The following is a 21,769-nucleotide window of genomic DNA, read 5'->3' on the forward strand; positions in this document are numbered from 1 at the left end:
GGATTAAAGTAATTCTGGTATCTGAATATAAGCCTATTTAAAATGCTCAAGAAAACAAAATTTGATTTCTCTATGAATGGGCCTTACAGCAGTTTATAGTGCATACAGTATAACTAAATACAATCATACAACTTATTACAGTGATATTTTTCTTCAGCTTGTCCCTCCCACTGCAGGTAACTCAACTGATAACAAAGTAAATGAACAAAGCAGGTTCTTACATAAAAAGAACATTTTATTCAACTGAACTTGAACAGCATTCATTAAAGTATATTCTATCACAAATTAATCTGTCATGTCCTCTTTGCTGTATGAAGCACAGGAACAGAAAACATTTTATGGACAAATTCAAATTAGTCAGGAGTTGCATGTTCTATTGCATGCATGTATGTTGTTTAAGAAAATGTATCCAGGAAGGACAAATGATAAATAAATAAGATCAAATTGGCATACACACCAGACCAGGACAAATATATGACATCTGAAATTCTTCGAACTTCATACATTCTTTAATCTCCAACACAGGGCAGCAGATTTTGAAACAGTATTTGATTTGATTGCGTCGTCACAGACAAAATATGTCCATAAGCAAAAAATAGAACATGATCCATGCAACAAACCTCTTCACAGCTCTCAACATAATCGTCTCTTATCTTCAACACTGGGGCTACAAAGGACGCTTATGTAACCACGTTCTGCTGAAGCAACGAGTTTTCACGCCAGAAAAGCTCACCAGACGAGGGCTTGAAGGAGAAAAAGGGCTTTGTCTTTCCCCAATGTCTCCCTTTACACATCATCTCCTCTTGCTGATTTTGGCATCCACACACACACACACACAAAGCATGTCCAACAGTGGAGCAGTTTCACTCTCAAAATGCCAGCTGTGACAGACCTGAGGAAACAGAACATGGCCTGTTCTTGTAAATGAGCACAAAAGACATACAAACTGGGCAGATGAAATATGAAAAATGTAACACGAGTAGCACTAACTAAATAAACAGCATGGAGCTTACATACCCATTAATTTAAATGTAGCTGTAACCTAATTGTGCATTACCCAGATTGAGTTTGTCCTTGGTTGCCCAGCAGATGCTGTAGTGTTGAAGAAGTTGTTGCAACAGCTCCCTCTCATCCAGGAACTCCAGACGCTCAACTCTGCAAGTAATAAAATTAATTATTTCATCATCTATACAGCATTTTCATCATAGAATGTGATCTTTCATGTCAGACTACACACTAAAAAAGCAACAGGTCTGCAACGCATACTAATATGTTGAGGCTCATAATGTTCTTTTTTGTCGGGTGTCTTTCATTCAGCTTTACAAATGCAGGTTTCTGGCAACCCGGCAGCACTTGTAGAAGCGGTAGCTCCTTTAGACTTCGCTACACTGTTTCTCATCTGTTTTTTTCTGGCTTTATTGCTGAAACACGTGTTACCTCTGATAGAATTAGAAATTCATCGGAAAAGGAAGACGAGGGTTTTGGATTGGGGTGGTGACAGCGCAGTAGATGAGTTTACTACCTTTGGTGTGAGAGATGTTTCCCTGAGCAAGACACTTATTATTATTATTATTATTATTAACCCCTAGTTGCTCCAAAGGCGTGCGACCTCTGATATAGCAATTGTAAGTCACTTTGGATAAAACCGTCACCTTAGTCTGCCTCCCCCTCCCACTGGATTAAAGAGCAGCGGACCACAATCCATCCGGCCTGATCAACTGGAGGCGGGTAGGGTGATCACTCAGAGGAGAGGAAAGAGAGTTGTGATAGAAGCCATTTGGCCCAGCTTGGACTTAAGGCTGCTCCTAAAGGTCCGGTCTGTACAAAATGGGATTCATGTAGCCCACATCTTTTCTTCATGTTTGTGTTTCACAGGAGTGGAGGTCAATGTCAATGAAAGTCATAAATCATTATTATTCAGTACGCATTCCAGTACAGGACTTTTGTGGGACTATTGACGGATAATAACAAAACAAAACAACAAAACCCACTTTTAGTTCCAAAAATCTGGATGCTACACTTCCCATAATGCAACTCGGTAACATCTTTCAAACATCCCTTTGAACGATCACATGTGATGGAAGAGCAGTGACAGGTCTGGTGTGAAGGATTAGGCACAATGCAAAAGTAAAGTGTATATCCACCAAATGGATACAACTCATGGAGTATTAATTACACACAAGGGCTTTGGCAGATGCTGGGGGATGTTAAGCCTGCATTACCTTGCCACATCATCCTGGGGCAGCATACTGTAGACCGTCATCATGTCAAGAGCATCAGCATGCTCCCAGCCAGTCTTCAGAAAACGCTCCTTCTGCAAACAACACACATTCAAATACTTAATGTCTGGACATTCTCAATAAAAACAGAGCTAACCGGTTCATGACAGAGTTTGCAAAGATCCAGAACATAAAGACTAGTGATAGGCTGATATCTGGCACACATCTGCAGACAGCCTTGACAGTGTGGCTGCTGTGGAACAATGTTAGTGCTCCCCCTATGAGTTTTGGGAAGGTGGTGAAAAAGTTACCTTTGACCCTTAAATGTCCTCAGTCACTATCGTCTTTTCTAATGTTAATACATTTCTCTCATCCTAAATAACACCTAATCAAATCTAAAACCCTTCCTGACTGACCTCTAGTTTTGTGTGTTGCTAGTGTCCTTGTCACTACTGGTAGCATGAGGCGATATCTATAGCCCATTCAAGTTGCACAGGTAGTCCAGCTCCTCCACGAGGGTACATCCATGAGACCATAAGACACAAGAAAGTTTGCTGTGTCTCAAGAGCATGGAGGAGATACCAGGAAATGGGCCATTCCATGAGGAGAGCTGGACAAGGCCATAGAAGGGCATCAACCCAGCAGCAGGACCGGTATCTGCTCTGTGCGAGGAATAGGAGGAGCACTACAAAATGACCTCCAGTGGGCTACTGGTGTGCATGTTTCTGACCAAACTGTCAGAAACTGACTCTATGAGGGTGGCATGAGGACCCAAATCCCCTAGTGGGATCTGTGCTCACAGCCCAGCACCATGCAGCTCGACTGGCATTTGTCACACAACACCAGAATTCGCAAGTCCGCCATTGCGCCCGTTCTCTTCTCAGATGAGAGCAGGTTCCCACTGAGTGTGACAGATGTGACAGACGTGAAAGAGTCTGGGGAAGCTGTGGTGAACGTTATGCTGCGTGCAACATCATCCAGCATGGCCGGTTTGGTGTTGGGTCAGTGATGGTTTGGGGATGCATATCCTTGGAGGGTCACACAGACCTCCACATGTTAGCCAATGGTACCCTGACTGCTGTTAGGTACCAGGATGAAATCGTCAGAGCCATTGTCAGAACTTACGCTGGTGCAGTGGGCCCTGGGTTCCTCCTGGTACAGGACAGCCTGGCCTCATGTGGTCAGCGTGTAAGCAGTTCCTGGATGACGAAGGCATTTATGCGGTTGACTGGCCCTCAAGTTCCCCAGACCTGAATCCATTTGAGAACCTCTGAGATGTTATGTATCGGTGCATCCCACACCGCCCAGTAGGACAAAGTTGGATCAGCCTGTGATTTAATATTTTTTACTTTGATTTACGGTGTTATTTTGAATCCAGCCCTCAATCGGTTGGTGATTTTGGTTTCCACTGACCGTTGTTATGTAATTTTGTTCTCAACGAATTATAATTTCTTTGTTTTGATATCGGCATTATATCGGCCACCCTGCTCTCTAAATATCGGCATCAGCCACTGAAAAACCCACAGCAGTTGACCACTAATTAAGACCCTCACATCATTCTTACATTTTGGACATGGACAGGTTACTAGCCTCACAAAGCCACCAAATCATAATAATATGGAGATCACCTGAGAGTCCAAAGACCGGCAGACCTCCACTCCCGCCAAGGTGCACTGGCGACGCTGCAGGTTCTCGATCATCACCTGGCCAAATCGATCACTCATGTTCACCTGGATACACAGATCAAGGCTACATTATTAAATCTCAGCTCAGACACACGTGTACTATTCAAAAAAAGTTCCTTATTCAAAAACGGTCACGTCAGATATCAAATTTCATATCAAGTGTGTTGAAGCCACTTTTATCTATTATCTATTAAAAGAACAATAAGGGACACATTAAGATTAAAAAACAAAACAAAAAAGTACTTAATTTCTAATTATTGTGTATTGATCATCTATAATCCACTACAGCCGTAAAAAAGTGCTTTTATATAAATAAAACATCCAGACACTTCCTCAAGTTGCAACATGAATAACAAAAGCCGAAAGCTGTGTCTTTCTGCTGTACCGGGATGAAGTCATTTGTTTTGTTTACCTGTTCGTAGTTGATGAACATGGCAGTGTGGAAGGTTTCTGCGGCCCAGTGAACTAGATTAGAGGACTGGGAGGTCGTCATGTAGACCAGCACACACTCTGACAAGAGCACTGTGGGTAATCTTAGAGTGAGAACAGTACGTTTAACCACAACAACAGAACCAGAAATCCTCCAAACTTGTTATTTAAATTTCTATAATTTCTGTTATCTGCATCCAGATATGCATCAAAGTAAACTGTACTGATTTATTCATTCAGCACAGTACAAAACAGTGAAACTGTTCATTAATCTTGGATATACAAGTGGATCAGGAGAGACAACAAAGCCATTTCCTGCTAATTGCTAATTGTAATTATCAGCAGAGGCACAAAGACAAAAAACAATTATACTGATGATTGGCTTTTCTCTGGAGTATCATATCTGACTGATTTTAAAACTTACACTATAAAATCTATTATTTTCACAAAGGAATATTACAGTGTCACTCCAACCTTTATTGTCTACTATAAAATAGTGTTTGTTGTTCCACTGCTAACACTAAATTTATACTCCACCCTAAATCTTTTACAGTAAGTTAAAGTTTAAACACTGGCTTTAAAGAGTACACTGCTAACATGCCATGCTACCGCCCTCCTTGAAGTAGCGCATTTAGCAATATGTTAGCAAAACTATGTTTTCCAAAACAATGAGCGCACAGTCACATTTCAAGTCGACAGGGGGTTGAGTGTTTGTTACTCAAAACATTTTGGGTGGGGCATCCTTGCGAATCAGGCATTAGACGTCAGATGTGACATCTGCATTACAGCCATAGAGACACTGGGTAGGAGTGACTCTGTTATCTCGAGTTACTCACAGTGAGAAAACACAGAGATTAGCTTCAATTCTTGGATTTCTTAAGACACGCTACAACCGACAGAGAACAAAAGGATATCGATCTCTGGTTAACTTACGCTTTCTTCCAAAACTAGGTCATTCACTTAGCACGACTAGTATAAAAGATAAAACTAAGATGATGAAAATATATATTCACTCTGTATTAAGCTGGAACTTCTTCAGTTTTTCATCCAAATTAGAGATGTCTCTGAGGTCTGCCCCAATGATACAGTAACGGTCAGAGTCAAGGCTATGGGCATCTGCGCAAAGAAGACAGAAACATTCACTGTACAGATATGAAACAAATGCACAGAAAGATTTTCTGACAAGAAGAGTATTTTTACATTAACCACATAGATATGTCATGTAAGGATTGTAGCTTGTGTTCATTACCTCAAGGTCAAAGTTTATTTATATAGCATGTTTACAAACAGTCACTACTCCCCCCAAATGCTGTACAGACACAGAGAACAGTATAAGATAAAAAGCATAATAACATAGCATAAATAATAATAAAGCATAATTACCTAGTAGTAAGGAGTCTGTTGAGTGGGTTTCGATGAGGGGTTTGGACAGGGGTGGTTTTGTCCTAGTCAAAGAAGAAAAAAAACCCCATTTGAGTTCATAAATAAACTGCACCTCAACAATAAACATAAAGCTACATTAGCATTCAGCATTTTACAAGCTACACCAGGGGCATTCAAATTTCAAAGTCTGAGACTGTGAGCCTCCCCTCAGACAAAGCTTTAAAAAAGGCAAACCTACCTTCGAATAATAATAATAATAATAATGATGATGGTGCTGTTTGGACAGCACAGACTACACTAAATATATTATAATAACAAATAACAATCTCTTGGAATGTGGGTAAATCTGTATCTGTAAAAATCTCCAAATCTCCTGTCTCTCTGAACTCTCTCTTTAACCAAATAACACACATTTTGGCTATTCTATATACCCTTTTGATATCTAATGTAATATCTTTTTCATTGAGCCTCCCATGAAACAGTTTGGAGCTCCCCTGGGGAGGCCTGCCTCTCACTTTGAAAACTTCTGTGCTACCCTTTTCAAATCTCCAAAAAGCATCATATATATACACACCGATCAGCCATAACATTATCAACACTGATTATCTCGTAACCGTGGCACCTGTCAGTGGGTAGGATATATATGGCAGCAAGTGAACATTTTGTCCTTAATGTTTATGTGGCGACAGCATCATGTGATCAAGGCTCATTGACACACGTGGGGAGCGAAGGCTGGCCCATGTGGTCCGATCCAACAGACAAACTACTGTAAGTCAAACTGCTGAAAAAGTTACTGCTGGTTCTGCTAAAAAGGCGTCAGAACACACAGTGCATCACAGTTTGTTGCTTATGTGGCGGCGTAGCCAGTCAGGATGTCCATATTGACCCCTGTTCACTGCCAAAAACACCTACTTGCGAGCATCAGAACTGGACCCTGAAGCAATGGAAGAAGGTGGCCTGGTCCGATGAATCATGTTTTCTTTTACATCAGGTGGATGTCTAGGTATGCGTCCGCTTCGCTTACCTGGGGAACACATGGCACTAGGATGCACTATGGGAAGAAGGCAAGCCGGCAGAGGCAGTGTGATGCTTTGGGCAATGATCTGCTGGAAAACCTTGTGTCCTGCCATTCACGTGAATATTATTTTGACACGTATCACCTACCTAATTATTGTTGCAGACCATGTACATCTTTCCATGGAAACAGTATTCCCTGATGGCAGTAGCCTTATTCTAGTGAAGTACATGCCTCGAGGAGTTAGGACTGTTTTGGCAGCGAAAGAGCGACCTACACAATATTAGGCAGGTGGTCATAATGTTATGGCTGAACGGTGTATATAGTTTTTAGTTTATTAAGTACACTTAGCTAAAAGTAATGCAGTATAATACAGTCCTGGAATAAATTCTAACTTCATGAAGGTTATAATGTATATTTTTTGTTGAAAATGTTGTCATCATTTGTTGGACTCTATATTTTATATACGAGTTGTTCCTAATATTTTCTCATGTATTTACCACTTACAATATATTTCAATGAGAGTAGTCTAAATATTAGAAACACCTCTCATTATAATGCAATTCAATTCAACAGCATCACAAACTACAGCCCCCAAAACGACCACACAACTGAACAGACTCCTTTGTGAAACAGGTGTACCTGATAAACTGGCAACTGAGTGTATACATGATGTTAAAACTTTTATGCTATGAACAACAGCTTATACGAACCAAAATAATTTTTTTTGAACATTGCATTGCATTTTTTTAACTTAGGATCCAAGGTAATGATTGTGATAATGTTGCACTACTGCAGTTTGCCAGATATTTCTGACTGAACTGTTCTTGTAAAGAGATTATTCTGATTATTGGTAGTTATTATTTATATACAGTAGACATATAATACATAATAGACATCCTGTAAGGGTCATGTAATGATAACTTACAGCTTAAATAAACTGCCACTGTTCCTTGAATTAGGTATAAATGTAGAGACATTACTTTTGTTAACAAACAGCACTGTCTCCCTCTACAGATGTCAACCCCACATTGCAATACCAAAGCCAGAGAGGGAAAATAAAAACATCATACCCTTGTGCTGATGTACATCCCTATGATAGTTTTAGTAACTAAATTTGAATTAGAAATTAGATTTTCCTTATTATTATCCATTTTGATGCATTTTAATATGGACCATCATTACCACATCTTCTAATCTGTAAGGTCATTTATGGGGGAAAAAATAAACTATATTTTCACCAGTTATAATAAATATAATATTAGCATGGTTGTCTTACTTAATATGGTGAATTTTCCTGGCAACGACTGTTGGAAAGTCAACTTCAAAGAATTTCCGCGGCATGAGGTTTTCATCCTATCCACACACAAACACACACACACACAAAAATACATTTAAGATCTGAGCATTGAGTCACATTTTGAACATACGTGTAGACCAGAGTGCGGGCAGTGAGCGCCAATGCATCAAACCTTAAGTCTCCAAAACGTGGTATCCATTCCAGCACCCACGTTGATTACTTGACAGTCACACTCTGCTTTCTTTATAAACGCGTCAAGGAGATGGTTAACTCCTTGAACACGGGCATAGTAACCTGTCAAAAGTAAATAAACAAAAAAAATAAGTTAATAAAGACACACGCAATGGCTGTGCCACATACAGACAGGTATTCCTCAGACTGTTTTTGCAATGTGGCTTTTCAATGTAGCATTCAAAACACTGCACACATTGTGACTGTGTTGGTGGGTTAATTTACATTGTAAAGTGAGGTGTTATATAGATGGCTATACAGACAGTCTTATAAGTCATCATTACTCTGTACACATTCTTTCAACTGTACAATATTGTGCCTTTTGCATTTGCAGACTATGTTCATTTTATGTACTGTTCATGCTGTGACTTTTAATTCCGCTTAAAAATATTAGAGTTGAACCTCGTGATTCCTCTCACTGAGCTAAAGAGGTATAAATGTATGTAAAAGAAGAAAAAGTCTCACTTACCTCTATTGATTTCAGGTGCCTTCCGCTCGCCTACAGATCTTGCGAAATACTGGATGTAGGGGTCCTTCCAGTAGTTTTTACTGGTAGCAAACCTAGTAAACCAATTATTAATGTGATGAGGAAGTGACATGACTACTTAAAGCTCTAATGATTAAACATTTTTAATATTATCATTGATTGTCCATGACCCAGCTCTTCAGATCTGTGCAGCACTTCTCTGCTCTATGTTTGGTTGTGCTGGTCCACACTGTATGGCCTGATCCATACAAGTCTCCCAAACTGCCCCTTAATAATCCATGGGCAGCAGTGAGAATACACTACCTGCCCACTGTGAAAGTGTCTAGAGCCAAGGTGAACATATGTCTAGTGAAGACAACTAGCAAACTAGGGCCATAAGGAAAAATAATGTTTTTGAGGACCACCATGTTGCTCAGTGTAAGCTAGAACTCTAATGCCTTATAAACATCCTCAAGTCCTCAAAGTTGACTTTTCAATACTCTATAGCTGAGCATGTTTTGGGGGATAATTTGTAAATTACAACTGGTTGTTGCCTTCTATTTAATGTGGGCTAACGCTACTTGATTAACATTACCTATAACTTAACTATACCGTTAAAAGTAGTAGGTTAATTGTTTCAAGAAGCAGGACATTTTATTTGCAATAACTGTTTTACTTCTTCAACTTAGGAGATCTTAACATGACAATTAAAGCCATATGATTGTAACGTTGACTGTGCTATTACATATGCTGCTGTTACCTTTTACATACGGTTGCATCGTCACAAGTCGCCCTCACTGCTTCATCCGCAGTGTCCGTGTCTGTGAAGGGTTGCCGAGCTGCCATTAATGATCCTTGTCCTAACGTTATGTAAGTTAAACTTTAAGGGTTGAAAAATCCCTTCCACCTGCTTGACACTGACTAGCTCCAACAAGCTAACTCGCTAGCTCTATTTGACAGGTGGGCTTATTTAACAGAACGGGGAGAAAGGACAATAAAGCTGGTTGGCTCAGGTACTTGTGTAAAGTAAACAAACAGCGAGGAGGATGAACATAAGCTGTATTTAACGGGTGAATAATATTTTGCTGGCTAATAACAACTTGCACGGACCTAGGAATATTTGGACAATCCCGACCAGACGTCACTTCCGGTTAATAATTTCAGAATAAAACTGCAACACGCTACACAATCACAGCAGTGCTTTCTGTGGTGATGTGTGTGAAGCACATTTACGTCCTCTATTATGTCTGATGTGCACATTACTGTGTTTACACTGGGCATCATCTTTTGGTTGACAGAAATAGACCCATTTAGTTTGCACTGGTTTACTTTTAACCTGAAATTGACAAATACAGTCATTAAAACTACTGTACAGACAAGTGATTTGCTTAGGGTCGCTTTTTTTGTTATGATAACAAAAAGGCATTTACAAAAAAGATTATTAACGCCTCTTGATGTCTCAGAATATGGAAAATGGAGTTAAAATGATTCTTCTGAATAGTCAAAAATCAACTGAACCTGTGAAATAAGAACCTGAACAAGAGGCAGAACCAGCCTACCACTCTCATCTGTTTTATTCTGAGGATGAGAGTGAAGACAGTAAGTATGATAAATGTGAAAACAGAGAGTGACATGGGATCACACTTTGGGGAGTCTAAAGTAAAATGTGTGGGAAATCCTACCATTGCAAAGCCAACCTAATCGAGGATGCGTCATTCAAACTCAGATAATCGAGAATTCCTTTGTGGCATGAAGTGTGTGTGAAGTCCTCAGAGAAGCCGGTGCAGAAAGGCACATAAAAGAGAGGAAGACATGTGGTACAAACTTAAGCTGCTCTATTAAAAATCCATTTGAGGTAGAAATAATGAGAATGAAAATCTGGGTTTTTGGTCTCAAATATAGCAAAGTAAAAGGCCCTCTGTATAATTGGAATTCATTTCAATGACTAAATATGCCACATTTGAATTCAAGGACCATTAAACATATTTTAATATCAAATCTGACTTTCTTCTCTTGTATTACCATGTGTGAACTTCAGATATAAAGCAACATTGCTTTTATTGTTTGGATGCATATTCGATCGTTTTCATAGCATTTTTTGTCTGTTATCAGTCAATGTTAATTGACAATTAAAATATTATTTTTCCATTGCATTTTTTACAGGTGGATCTCTAAAAGCTTTAACCTAAAATGCGGACTGTCACACTGCCGCATCAGTCACTGTGTATGTAGTAGGCCTATCTATTCTTCATTCCAACTCAATGGGTAATTCTCATATTCAACAAAATGATCAAAATACATATATAGACACACACTTGCAGCTCATAATACTGCACAGCCAGAGTGTGCAAGCAATTAATGCCATAATTTTAAGCAACTGTTGCCTGATACATTTTCCTGGCAGATATATTGTGCACCTCTATACAACAATCGTGTATTTATTTTTTACTTTATTGTTATTGTGTCATGGCTGCATCAAATACGCTTACTATCTTCAAACAGACAGACCAGGGTACAGGGTCGCCATAGGTAAGGAGAAATGCTCGGCAGCATGAAAAAGAAGCTGGGTTACATTGCAGCATCATGTTCTGTGGTGTCCTTTATGTCCATGTCTGAAATCACTTTGATACATGCAAAGCCAGGTTATACCTTTGGGGGGGGTCTTCACAACCTAAAAGCCATTCTGTTTTGCCTTTGTACAGAAGGAAATAAAACAAACTTCTCATTTAAGATTTAATTTAGTGTCTAAGTGTCAATGCAGAATGTGTTTTACTCATTATCTGGTGGTTGTAGACAAAACAGGAGCTTACATATCTTTTACACGCAAAACCAATACAAATGCCTCATTAAGTAAGTTACTTTGCTAGAGTTGATCCAATCAGGACTACCTGCACCACTCAATGTGTATAAATAATTTTGACAAGTTAAAGCACAATAAAAGTTACTCTGTATGTGTCCTCTTCTGCATCTGAGCACTGCAAAAACAGGGAAATGAATGCGACATTCAGTTATTTTTTCTCGTATTGCAGGATGTTTTTCGTCAGCACGGTGTGAGTGGGTCTCTCACGTCGGTGTCCAGGGGGAGGTGGTGCTGTCCGGCAGATGCTGCGGTGCACTAACGTGACTTCCTGCCTCTCTCTCTCTCTCTCTGCGTGCTGGCGGAGGCAGAGGTGAGCTGCTGCTGCTGCTGCTGCTGTCCGCTCTGCTCTGCTCTGGGGAAAGGCGGCCGACGGATTATCCAGCTCGGTAACGTTAGCTCGTCGGCTAACGGTCAGGAGAGCAGCCCAGGAGAGCAATGAGAAGCCGCAGGAGCCAGTGAAAGTTAGTCACGGCTTACTTACTTCGGGACTTTAATGTACGGAAACATACAAAAAAGGAGGCTCGCGGATCATGCCGTCGCCCGCAACGGGAACTTTTCTCTAGAATTTCCACTTGGGAAAGGCTAGCTTAGGGGCTAGCGAGGCTACAAACTATTTTTAATTGGCTTTGGGCTCAATGGCTCTCGCTTGTTTTTCCCTGTCATAGCGACATTTCGGAAAAAGTAAAACGGGGAGAGGCCCTGTGAACTTCATGACAAACCAAAGCCCGGCTTTGAAGCGTAACTTCGGAAGGATAGACTGGCAAGGGGACCGAAAATGAAGAAGCAGTTCAATCGGATGAAACAGCTCGCAAATCAAACAGTTGGCAGGCAAGTATTGAAGTCTCAGCTTTGTTTATTCTTTTGAAGCTCACCTGCGAACACATTTTTGGTCTTCCTGACTTGACTTCCAATATAAATTAACTTTTCACTATATTTTCCCGTAACTTGCTTTCTAGCAGTCGGTGGTGTTGAAAAAGATGAATTAAAGCAAAACAAATCTAATCAGTAGGCTGTGTTGACAAGGAAGATAGCGTTAGTCTTTCATGAATGAATCATTTGCTTTTAATGGCTGACAACCAGGACATGACACTGTTAATAAAAACTGGATTGGGGGGTGAGGGGTGCTTTCCTTGATGTGTGCAGACTTTCACACTGCTCTCTGAATCCAACCAGATGTCCTTAAAAGACTGACTCAGCTCTACGCAGTGATAGCACTGTCTACATGGGAAATAAACAGGAGCAAGCAACCCGATGATGGTGCATTTTCCATCAGTTCGGCTAGTCACTTTCTTTTAATTATAAGCTCTCATTTTGCTGTCAAGATCTGGGTTGTACAGAAATGTTTTGGAAAACATATTACAAGGCATGAGGCCAAGGGTAGGGAACACAAGCCCCTGAAAAACAGTATAAATATCTGATATTTTTAAGAGCCTCCTTAAAAATGCTGACACAGAAGAGGGTAAAGACTACAGGCATGTCTACTGCGTGGTAACTGAGTTTGCTGTGTAAAATGTGCAACAGTGTATTATGTGGCATACATCTGTGAAAAAGATCACAAAAATACTAGTTTCCCAACAGGCCAAATATTGACAGTTAAAAATATTATTGGGTATACAATGACGAGGTTTTCAAAGCCTGTATTAGTCAAAATCAGATATCAAATTATGACCATTTATTGTTGCGTCTAATTATTTAGGGGCCATTGCGTTGCTGCCCAGTACATGTCTGGTCCTACTTCTTGAGTTCAGACGAGGGGCAAAAGGAGAGATCTGATATGCTACAGCAGTGGATGAGCTGCTGGTGTATTATTCTGCTCCACACAGCAACGTTCACTTTCACTCCGAGCTGATAAATTGGCAGCAAGAACCTCTCCATTTGTGAAACATTAGATGCCCGGCTTCAACCAGGCATCAAACTTAAAACAAAATAGATTAATGTGTTTAAGTGATGGATGAGTATCTGTCTTCTCTCCACGTCAAGTGATCTCTCCCTCTGAACTTAAAACACGCTGTAGGGTCCAAGCTATTAAGTGAATGGATCCAGCCTATGAAAAAACAAAACAATGAGTGTGTGTGTTCTGCCTTGTTAACTAGCACCATAATGCTGTTGTTGACCATAATGCTGTTGTTGACCATAATGCTGTTGTTGACACACAGTGCCCCCTCTGTAACTGGATATCTAAAGTAGCGATGGCCTCAGCCTGGCTTTGTGTGGACAGGAGGGTGAGGCACGTCAAAGGATGTTTTCATCATGAGAGGTCGGCTCCCATGATGTGTGGTGTTTTGTATTTTGTGTGTGTGTGTTCGTGTGTTCGGCAGGGAACAGTGTTTGGCACCTCAGGCGGACAGCGGGTGCACCCAGTACTGGATGGTGCTGGATAAAGCTACTGACAGGCTGAAAAACAATAATGTGCCATCTTTAAATAGGCAGAGGCAGTGTTGCCAAAATAAATGACAGCTCCCCATGTTAATATAGAATTTCATTTCACAAAGTCAAGATTTTAATAAAGGTCGCCATAAGAGAGAAAGTGTTTGCTATAATTGGGCTGTCCTGTCTTTTCAATGATCATGTTTTCTATCAATCTTAGTAATTCATCACAGCCGTTATTTATTAGCTTAAAAATACCCAGACTCTTATGGTCGTACCCTCACACACTAAATGTGTTGCTTTTCCTTTTCTTGATTTTATATTATCCTAAAGGGAATACATGATAGAGGACATTGTGCTGATACCAAAAAATAAATCATCATGTAGTGATGAAAAAAGCTCCATTTATTGCTTAAAATGGGATTTGTCTGTGGCCCTTTTTTTTTTAAATCTGAGGAATAAACATTGTTATGGAATCACTCTTGGCTCTGATAACTTTTAATGAGCTACATGAAATAGGCTTTTGACTCATTTAAAACAGTGACAGATTAACTGCAAATAAAAATAATCAATGTTAGGCAGACAAATCAGAGGGCGTTGTGAATAGACAGACAGAAATAGAGTGTTTGGAAGAGATGCACTACACTGCAGGGGAACCATCTTTCCATCCCTGCCGTGCTAATTTGATGTCGACAAAGCGAATCTGGCCTAATAACGTTCCTGCAAGTAAAATTCAAGACCAGCAGAAACAGGGCAGCTGGAATACTCATAATTTCCTCACTGCAGCGTACCAGCAGTAAATTAGAACTGAAGAGAGTGTAATGCAGAAAACAGATATGTGCATGTGTGTGCAGCAGTTGCTTTCTCTTTTTCTATGCACAAGTAGTGTTAATCCCTCATATGCATGCCCCTCTGAATGAGTGATCTTTCATCAGTGCAAGCGAGAATGCTCTGCTTAGTCCATTAAAGTTTGTGCCTGCTTGTGTATCTGCATCTGCAAAAGTTTGGGAGTGCAAAGGCCCTCTCCGCTGCCCCCTGGGTTCCTGTGATTGTACAGAGGCAGAACACTGTGTCCAGCAAGCGGCTGCACTGAGGAAATCTCTCCTCCTCCTTCTACAAACAGGAAACTGCCTCCCAGAGTCAGTCCCAGTGATTCTAGAGAAGAGGAGAGAGAAAGCCGGGGAGATTGATGTAGAGGGAGAGAGAGTGAGACTGAGGTAGAGGGGGAAAAACAGCATGTGATTCCTGCCAGGGAACATGGCGAGGATTTTTATCTCTTTGTGGAAGCTTTTTTCAGCTTGCTATCTTTGAATTGTCTTGGCCTATACATGCACGTCAGGCTAATGTGGTCAGCTAGTGAGGTGTCATAGGGTGTCGTAGGCTATAAACACTATCTGCATAAAGATAATTCTCATTCTCCACAGACTCAGAATGAGGTAATCATTTTTGCATTGTACTGATGATGTTTAAGAGTTTACATTTTCTCTGTTTTGCTTCTGAGAATAACGTCACCTCTGACTGTCTGGGAATCGGCCTTAGATAGGTTTTTCACTGGCTGAGGAAGGAATTTGTTAATCACTGGTTCACATCGTCCAATCAATGAGTATGGAGTGAGTGAGGAAGGTAGTAAGGTGTGGTTCAAAGGTGAAGGATGCAGGCAAGTGAAGGAGGCGGGCTTAAATCCATTGGACCTGAAACACTCAGGTGAACCAGCAAAACACATCTGAGTGTATTTGGGGTGCCTCAGTGTCCGCAAGTGATTTTAGCTTGTAGCAGCTAGTAGAGATCACTCTGATGTTTGTTTGCAAAAATTTCAAAGTGACATGGTTTATAGTGGAGGTGCCTCGCCTGAAATAAGGAGTGCCTCCTCTAATAAAGTGTTGGGCTAATTAAAGGAACGGTTTGATATTTTGGGAAATATTGTCTTTCGCTTTCTGACCAAGATGTAGACGAGCAGATTGATACCACACTCATATGTCATTTAAATATGAAGCTACAGACGATTAGCTTAGCTTAGCATAAAGACTGGAAACCAGGGGAACTGGCAAAAAAGTTCAACCAGGCTCAACTTTTTCTGCAGTGCAAAGTGTTGCTTTGGCCAGTCACATATATGCAAGCGCACATTTATGGTGGGTTCCTTTGGTGTGGGGTGGTGGTGAGAAACCCTTCTTTAATGTACGGAGAAAAGTAGAGATAAACAGGCCAGCCCTTACCACATCAGCTTTACTACCAACCACTTTACTAGAAGGATGCCTGATACTGAGTGTCACACGCCACATTAGTGGAATTGCAGCATCTCTTTTATCGTTTATCTGGTTTGGTAAGGTAGTTGTTTTGTCAGTCAATTAATCAATGCAGACCTGCACTTAGAACAGCTTTCTGAACGCAAATCTCTTTGAACTACAGGTGCCCTTTTCTGTAGCTCAGTGGTTGCAAATCCTTTTTGATGCTTGATTCACTCAAGAGGGAGTCGCGTTGAAAATACACTTTCCCCACAGGGATCAGCAAAATGTCACTGTTGAATTAGCAAGGATAGGTGACTCTGGGCGTTTCCCCGTGTCTCACCATGCCAGTGCCTCGAGGACAAAGGTGTGTCCACTGGGATCCCTTTGTGTTGCTGCTAGTGACATGACCTATTAGCTAGAGCAGTTTTCTTTTTGCTGTCAAAGTCATTTTTGCTTTCATCCAGATTATAAGATGGTGAAACAGAAAAATGTGGCATGGCTATGGTGAAAATGAGCTTGTTATTTTGATCATGATATGTGATGATAATCACAATATATTGCCTCAGTTACAGGAAACAATACACAATTGGGAAGTCTATACTTGTTTGACAGCTCTTAGTTTAATACTCAGAGTATCCTTAAGCGACAAACAGTGACATAGGGTTAGTTTTTTTTTTAGTAATGTTGGAATTGTCACAATACTAGAGTTGAAACAAGTATTGAATCAAAAGAAAATGAATTGGCAATGTTTCTGTATGAATCACATTTCATAGAGAAATGCTAAATATTTGGTGATTCAAGTTTCTCTAATGTGACTATTATCTTTGGGTTCAGACAGAAAATAAAGGCTATTTTATGACCTCATCAGGAGTTAGGGGAAATTGTGATGGACTTTTTTCACTATTTTCTCACATTTTCCAGTATAGACAAAACCAGTCATATGAAAAACAATTGTTAAATGCACTCCTAAACAATATCACACACAGACACATATAGTAATTGTTACAACACTGGGATATAAACATCTGCCTGGAAGGAGGCATCCTGCTTTGTCATGATGCCACGTTAAGCTTATACCACAACAATACAGAGTGGATAAAAAGTCCCTGAGTTGTTAGCCCCATGTTTTGCTCGCTCTTGCCCAACGCTAATGTTAGCATAACAGCTCACATAATCAGCCACATTATGTAGGTTGTATGGGCTGAGTCACTCAATTGTTCTCCTGCTCCTTTCATCTGGGGCCGGTATTCATTACCTTACGCCTTAAGCTGCCAACTGTTGCGACCGTAAGAGGCAGACCCTCCCTCCTCCTCGGCCGTCTGGTTGTGTTGAGTGGCCTGTAACAGCCGCCCTTTTGTGCTTATGGCTGCGGTATTCACTTACTCACCTACCTTCGACTTTGATAGTTGATCGCCATGGTTACCATTCTGCAGCGAGGATCTCTTGTTGTGAAGGAGTCACATGCGCTGCACAGTGACACACTTTCTGCAAAGGCTTTCGCTTCAGTGAGGCACGATGGGGTCAGCTGATGCCGGCAAAACAATTGTTGTTTTGTTTGTTGTTGTTTGTCCCCTGCCCGAGCTGCATGCAGCCTATTTTTGCCTCTGTGGCACAGTGCTTTTTTGGGGTAACACAAGTGTTGCTTTTGCAAGAGCTGTCCAATGTAAGTGACGTGTGCTCTGATTATTCAGTTAACAACCTGTTTTGGGCAACATTTGCATATGTCATAGAAACCCTCGCCAGGTTTTCTTGCTCATATTAACTCCATTAAGCAGAACTCAAATAACATTAAAGGCCATTAAAGGTAACTCCATCTTTCTGGTATAATCCTATTTGCATTTACCCTTTAGTCTGTCACAATCCAGGGTCAACTAGCAAATAGAGCGTGTACACTTAAGTTGTGGGGGAAGTTAAGTTATATGTGTGCATTTGAACATACTGAATTTGATCCACAGGAAAGTACAAGTCTACTTAATGAATACACTGGTTTTAAGATTAGGACCTTGACAGGACCACATAAGGAGCTCTTTGGCATGTAGACTACACCAGAACATGGATTCCATATTGTGGCTTTATAATCACACTCTGCGTGTGTGTGTGTGTGTGTGTGGCTCTAATTCTTTTCCGCAGCTTGCTGGAAGTCTTGTCTTTAGGTTTCTGTGGGTTATAGGTCCCCGCTCTGCACGTGGGACCTCACCAGCTTGGCTATGGCTCTGCTCCAGCGAAAGTCTTTCCATTCATATCCAGCCCCTAGATTATTCTGGTTTGGCAGTCTTTAACCCGGCCCCCCACCCCCAAAACTTGTATTTGTATTTCTTTCCTTCGAACCCCCAAACTGTCATCCCCTCTCTGTCCGTCTCTTTCTGCTTCTCCCTGCTCCCAGCCTCTGTGTTGTAATTGAAAGCAGCTGTGACGAGGTTACTACAGTTCATAGAGAGCAGTTTTTTGGAGGAGGGCCCAGGTTTCATTAGAGATCAAGTTACCCAAAATGCAGGGAAGCGACTGTCTACAGGTCATGTCAGTCAGAAACTTGCACTTGGAAAAGTTAGATACAGCAATACCTGCACAGTCGAGTGAGGCACGAAAGAGAAAGGGGGATTATAGGTATATTTCTGGAGGTCTGGTCACTAGCTGTGTTTCCTAGGTAGTATTATCACAAGTCACATTATATCAGTTCTATATCGTGCTAGATTGCAGCCATAGAAATGCTGCAGTACTTTTCTATTGGCGCTAAATCATGCTACAGAGCACTATGAAGTAGCTCTTTATGGACAGAAAAAATAACATAAATAACTCAAATTGACAGCTGTTGGCTGTCTTCTGGTTTGTAAAGTAGACTTACCAGCCGTGGTCAAAAATCTATAAAATGTGACTGTTAATAAATTCCCATGATAGTTCTTGTGAGCATAGGCAAACTGCATGAACCATGTAGCTGGAGCATAAACGCAGACTTACAAGTAGGGCTGAGCGATATGGCCTATAATGTTATCACGATAAAAAAATAATAATCAGTTGATATCGGTAATTATCACAATAAATGTCAAATCATTGTTTCTTTCAGGTTTAAAGGCAGATTTTTGCTCCTGAGTGAAAGTTAAAGAAGAAAGGCAATGCAGGTTTATTTGTATAGCACATTTCAACAACAAGGTAATTCAAAGTGCTTTACATAAAACATAAAAGCAACAGGGAAATATAAAAAAAATTTAAAAGCAACATAAAATATAATAAAAGTTACAGTGTTACAATCAGGGTTAAAAGAGTTAAATGAAAATAAAACCAGGCTGAGGGGTTGAGCAAATAATTGAGTTACAATCATTTTGAAAAGAGAATAAACAGAAGTACACTTAATCTACTCTCTCTAGCTAGTTACTTGGGTCCACAGCAATCTTTGGGTCCACTGAAACTCCAATAACCCTCGGACACTACAGAGAAACCAGGACATGTCTGTCAGCAGGCCACTTTGATCCAGTTATACTCTAGACCCACCTGCGTGTTTACAGGTGGACAGAGGTTCCTGCAAATCACTCGGGCGCGAGATTTAAGACCACTTCCTTCACTCTGTTCAATCTCACTCCCATAATCATCCAACTCAACTACCTACTCATGATGTTTAGTTGTAGTTTTAAACTAGGCTATTCCTTATGGTCAGAACATGACAAACACAACAAGCATGACACAAAAAACGCACAGAACAAACAACACAACACCATCATACTAAGACAGACCAAAATCCAAAATCAAACATATAAAACCTTATATCGACACAAACGCACAACCTATATCATCAGACCTAACAGCCTAAATATGTAAACATTAAAGGGTATAAAAAAGGAAAACCTAGCTCCTATTCCAATTTAATGTCAATATTATGTGGAAAACTTGGCTACCTCTCAGTGTATTTACAAGAAACTACAATTATAACTTCCTGTATCTTTACACATATCTTTTAGTCAGTAATGCAGTTAAGGGTGCACTGAGATATCTGAGCAAATACAGACCCTTTTAAGAGGATCGAGTATCGTCCAGACATGAAAACCCACATAAATACAGTAATGTCATTATAAAATTCACTGTTATTGCCATCAGTTACATTCTTGAAGGCTCACAGTCAGCTCAGTTTTTAGCTCCACGGCAATCCATGGCAATATAAACCTAGATAGAGCACTGATATTGGACAGGTAATTGTATTGGCAGGTACCCAGAGTAACGGAACGGCCGATTAAAGGTCTTCTTACCTGTATACATGACTGGTGTAGTTGGGTGCATTGTTTCAATCATTGCTTCTTTGCTAAATGAGTCTGTCTTATAGTTGCAAGTAAACCATAGCATTCATTGTGTCTCCAGTCACCTGGTCCTCATGCAGTATTGCCCCCCCTCTCCAGTAGCTACAGAAGCCATCAGTCTGCGTGAAGGTGTTGATAAGCAGCATGAGCTGAGCCTGTGTTTCCCAGCCTTCTCCCTTTAAGTGAATCTAATCTGCCTTACCTCTCCAAGTCCAACTATTAGTTTGCTATTAATAGGCTCAGGCAGAGCAGGGCTGTGTGGCTACCCTGTGCATGACACCGTGAGCCTTGCTAGCTGCGGCTTAAAGGCAGCAAAACTTGTAAAGCAGCAGAAACATGCTCTCTGCATTAGTAATGTTTATTATCAGAAATAATTCAAGCTCGTCACAAAAAAAGCAAGGTGAGGTCTTCATGCAGCTGCAGCAGTGCAGTCTGAGATGTTTTGCCTCAGCCACCACCCTGGATACCAGCCTAACTTAATTAGCTGGTTGAGCCATTACAACAAACTATAAAGAGACCCACCCTCTCTTGAAACGTTCCCATGGATGTCCAGGTCAATACCTGACACTATTTTAGTGTTCAAGCTGAGCATGAAACCAGTGTTTCAGGAACTCTGTCATTTGTCTGGCAGATATTTTCACAGTGTGTCGTAGTGCTGTTTATCCGCTATCGTTGTCTGCCGGTGCTAATCTGTGTGCTCTCTGTTGTCTTTTCTCACCCACAGAGCGGAGAAAACAGAAGTCCTCAGTGATGACCTCCTACAGGTAAATCATTAATCTGACTGTAGAGCTCCGACCAGCCCTTTTCACTTAAATGGCTGCATCTGTTAGGTAGTGGCTGCAGTTACACAGACGAGTTATTGCCCCTTCGTCATCTGTTTAAATGTGCCAATAAGCAGTCAGGAAGGTGTTGCGTTAGTTACATTATGGTACCAAGGTTTTGAATTCTGTTACAACAACACAAACAATAAAAATGTTAAAGGTGGGCTATGTGATTCTGGAGAAATCCAGTACCATGACAAATACCGTGATGTAGAGTGAACAACAATAGAGCAAGTGATAGAACTAAAGTTGTGGGTTAGCAGACTATTGTTACAGTTGCTGATGTGAAGCTAACATTTAGAGAGGACAAGACTATTTCCCAGAGCCAGCACACCAGCTCCAGACAGCGACTCTCAATTCTCCATGTGCTACTATAGCTAACATCAAAACAACAGCAAGACTTGGCAAGTAATTTAACATACCTGACACCAGGGCTGGGTGATAAAAATATTACATATCACTCGATATTGATAATTATCACGATA

The 21,769-nt window shown here is 40.7% G+C and overlaps 2 protein-coding genes across 5 annotated transcripts in view; one reads left to right on the plus strand and one right to left on the minus strand.

Moving 5' to 3' along the window:
• Nucleotides 1-217: 217 nt before the first annotated feature.
• Nucleotides 218-9,872, minus strand: lcmt1 (leucine carboxyl methyltransferase 1). The gene is made up of 11 exons (XM_046069821.1): nt 9,489-9,872; nt 8,732-8,823; nt 8,204-8,325; nt 8,011-8,087; nt 5,717-5,778; nt 5,347-5,449; nt 4,317-4,437; nt 3,848-3,949; nt 2,223-2,314; nt 1,058-1,155; nt 218-892 (listed from the first exon to the last, which is right to left on the minus strand). Exons 1-11 carry the CDS (start codon nt 9,572-9,574, stop codon nt 870-872), a joined length of 978 nt encoding a protein of 325 aa, XP_045925777.1. The 5' UTR covers nt 9,575-9,872; the 3' UTR covers nt 218-869.
• Nucleotides 9,873-11,811: 1,939 nt separating this feature from the next.
• Nucleotides 11,812-21,769, plus strand: part of arhgap17a (Rho GTPase activating protein 17a) — a 31,953-nt gene continuing 21,995 nt past the window's right edge. For all 4 annotated transcript variants that reach the window (XM_046068453.1, XM_046068456.1, XM_046068454.1 and 1 more), the window contains exons 1-2: nt 11,812-12,416; nt 21,188-21,227. In XM_046068453.1, coding sequence (XP_045924409.1) covers nt 12,364-12,416; nt 21,188-21,227 — 93 coding nt within the window. In that variant the 5' untranslated portion in view covers nt 11,812-12,363. The remainder of the gene's footprint in view (nt 12,417-21,187; nt 21,228-21,769) is intronic.

This window comes from Micropterus dolomieu, linkage group LG14, assembly GCF_021292245.1.
Source record: "Micropterus dolomieu isolate WLL.071019.BEF.003 ecotype Adirondacks linkage group LG14, ASM2129224v1, whole genome shotgun sequence".
In the NCBI taxonomy this organism is placed as follows: domain Eukaryota; kingdom Metazoa; phylum Chordata; class Actinopteri; order Centrarchiformes; family Centrarchidae; genus Micropterus; species Micropterus dolomieu.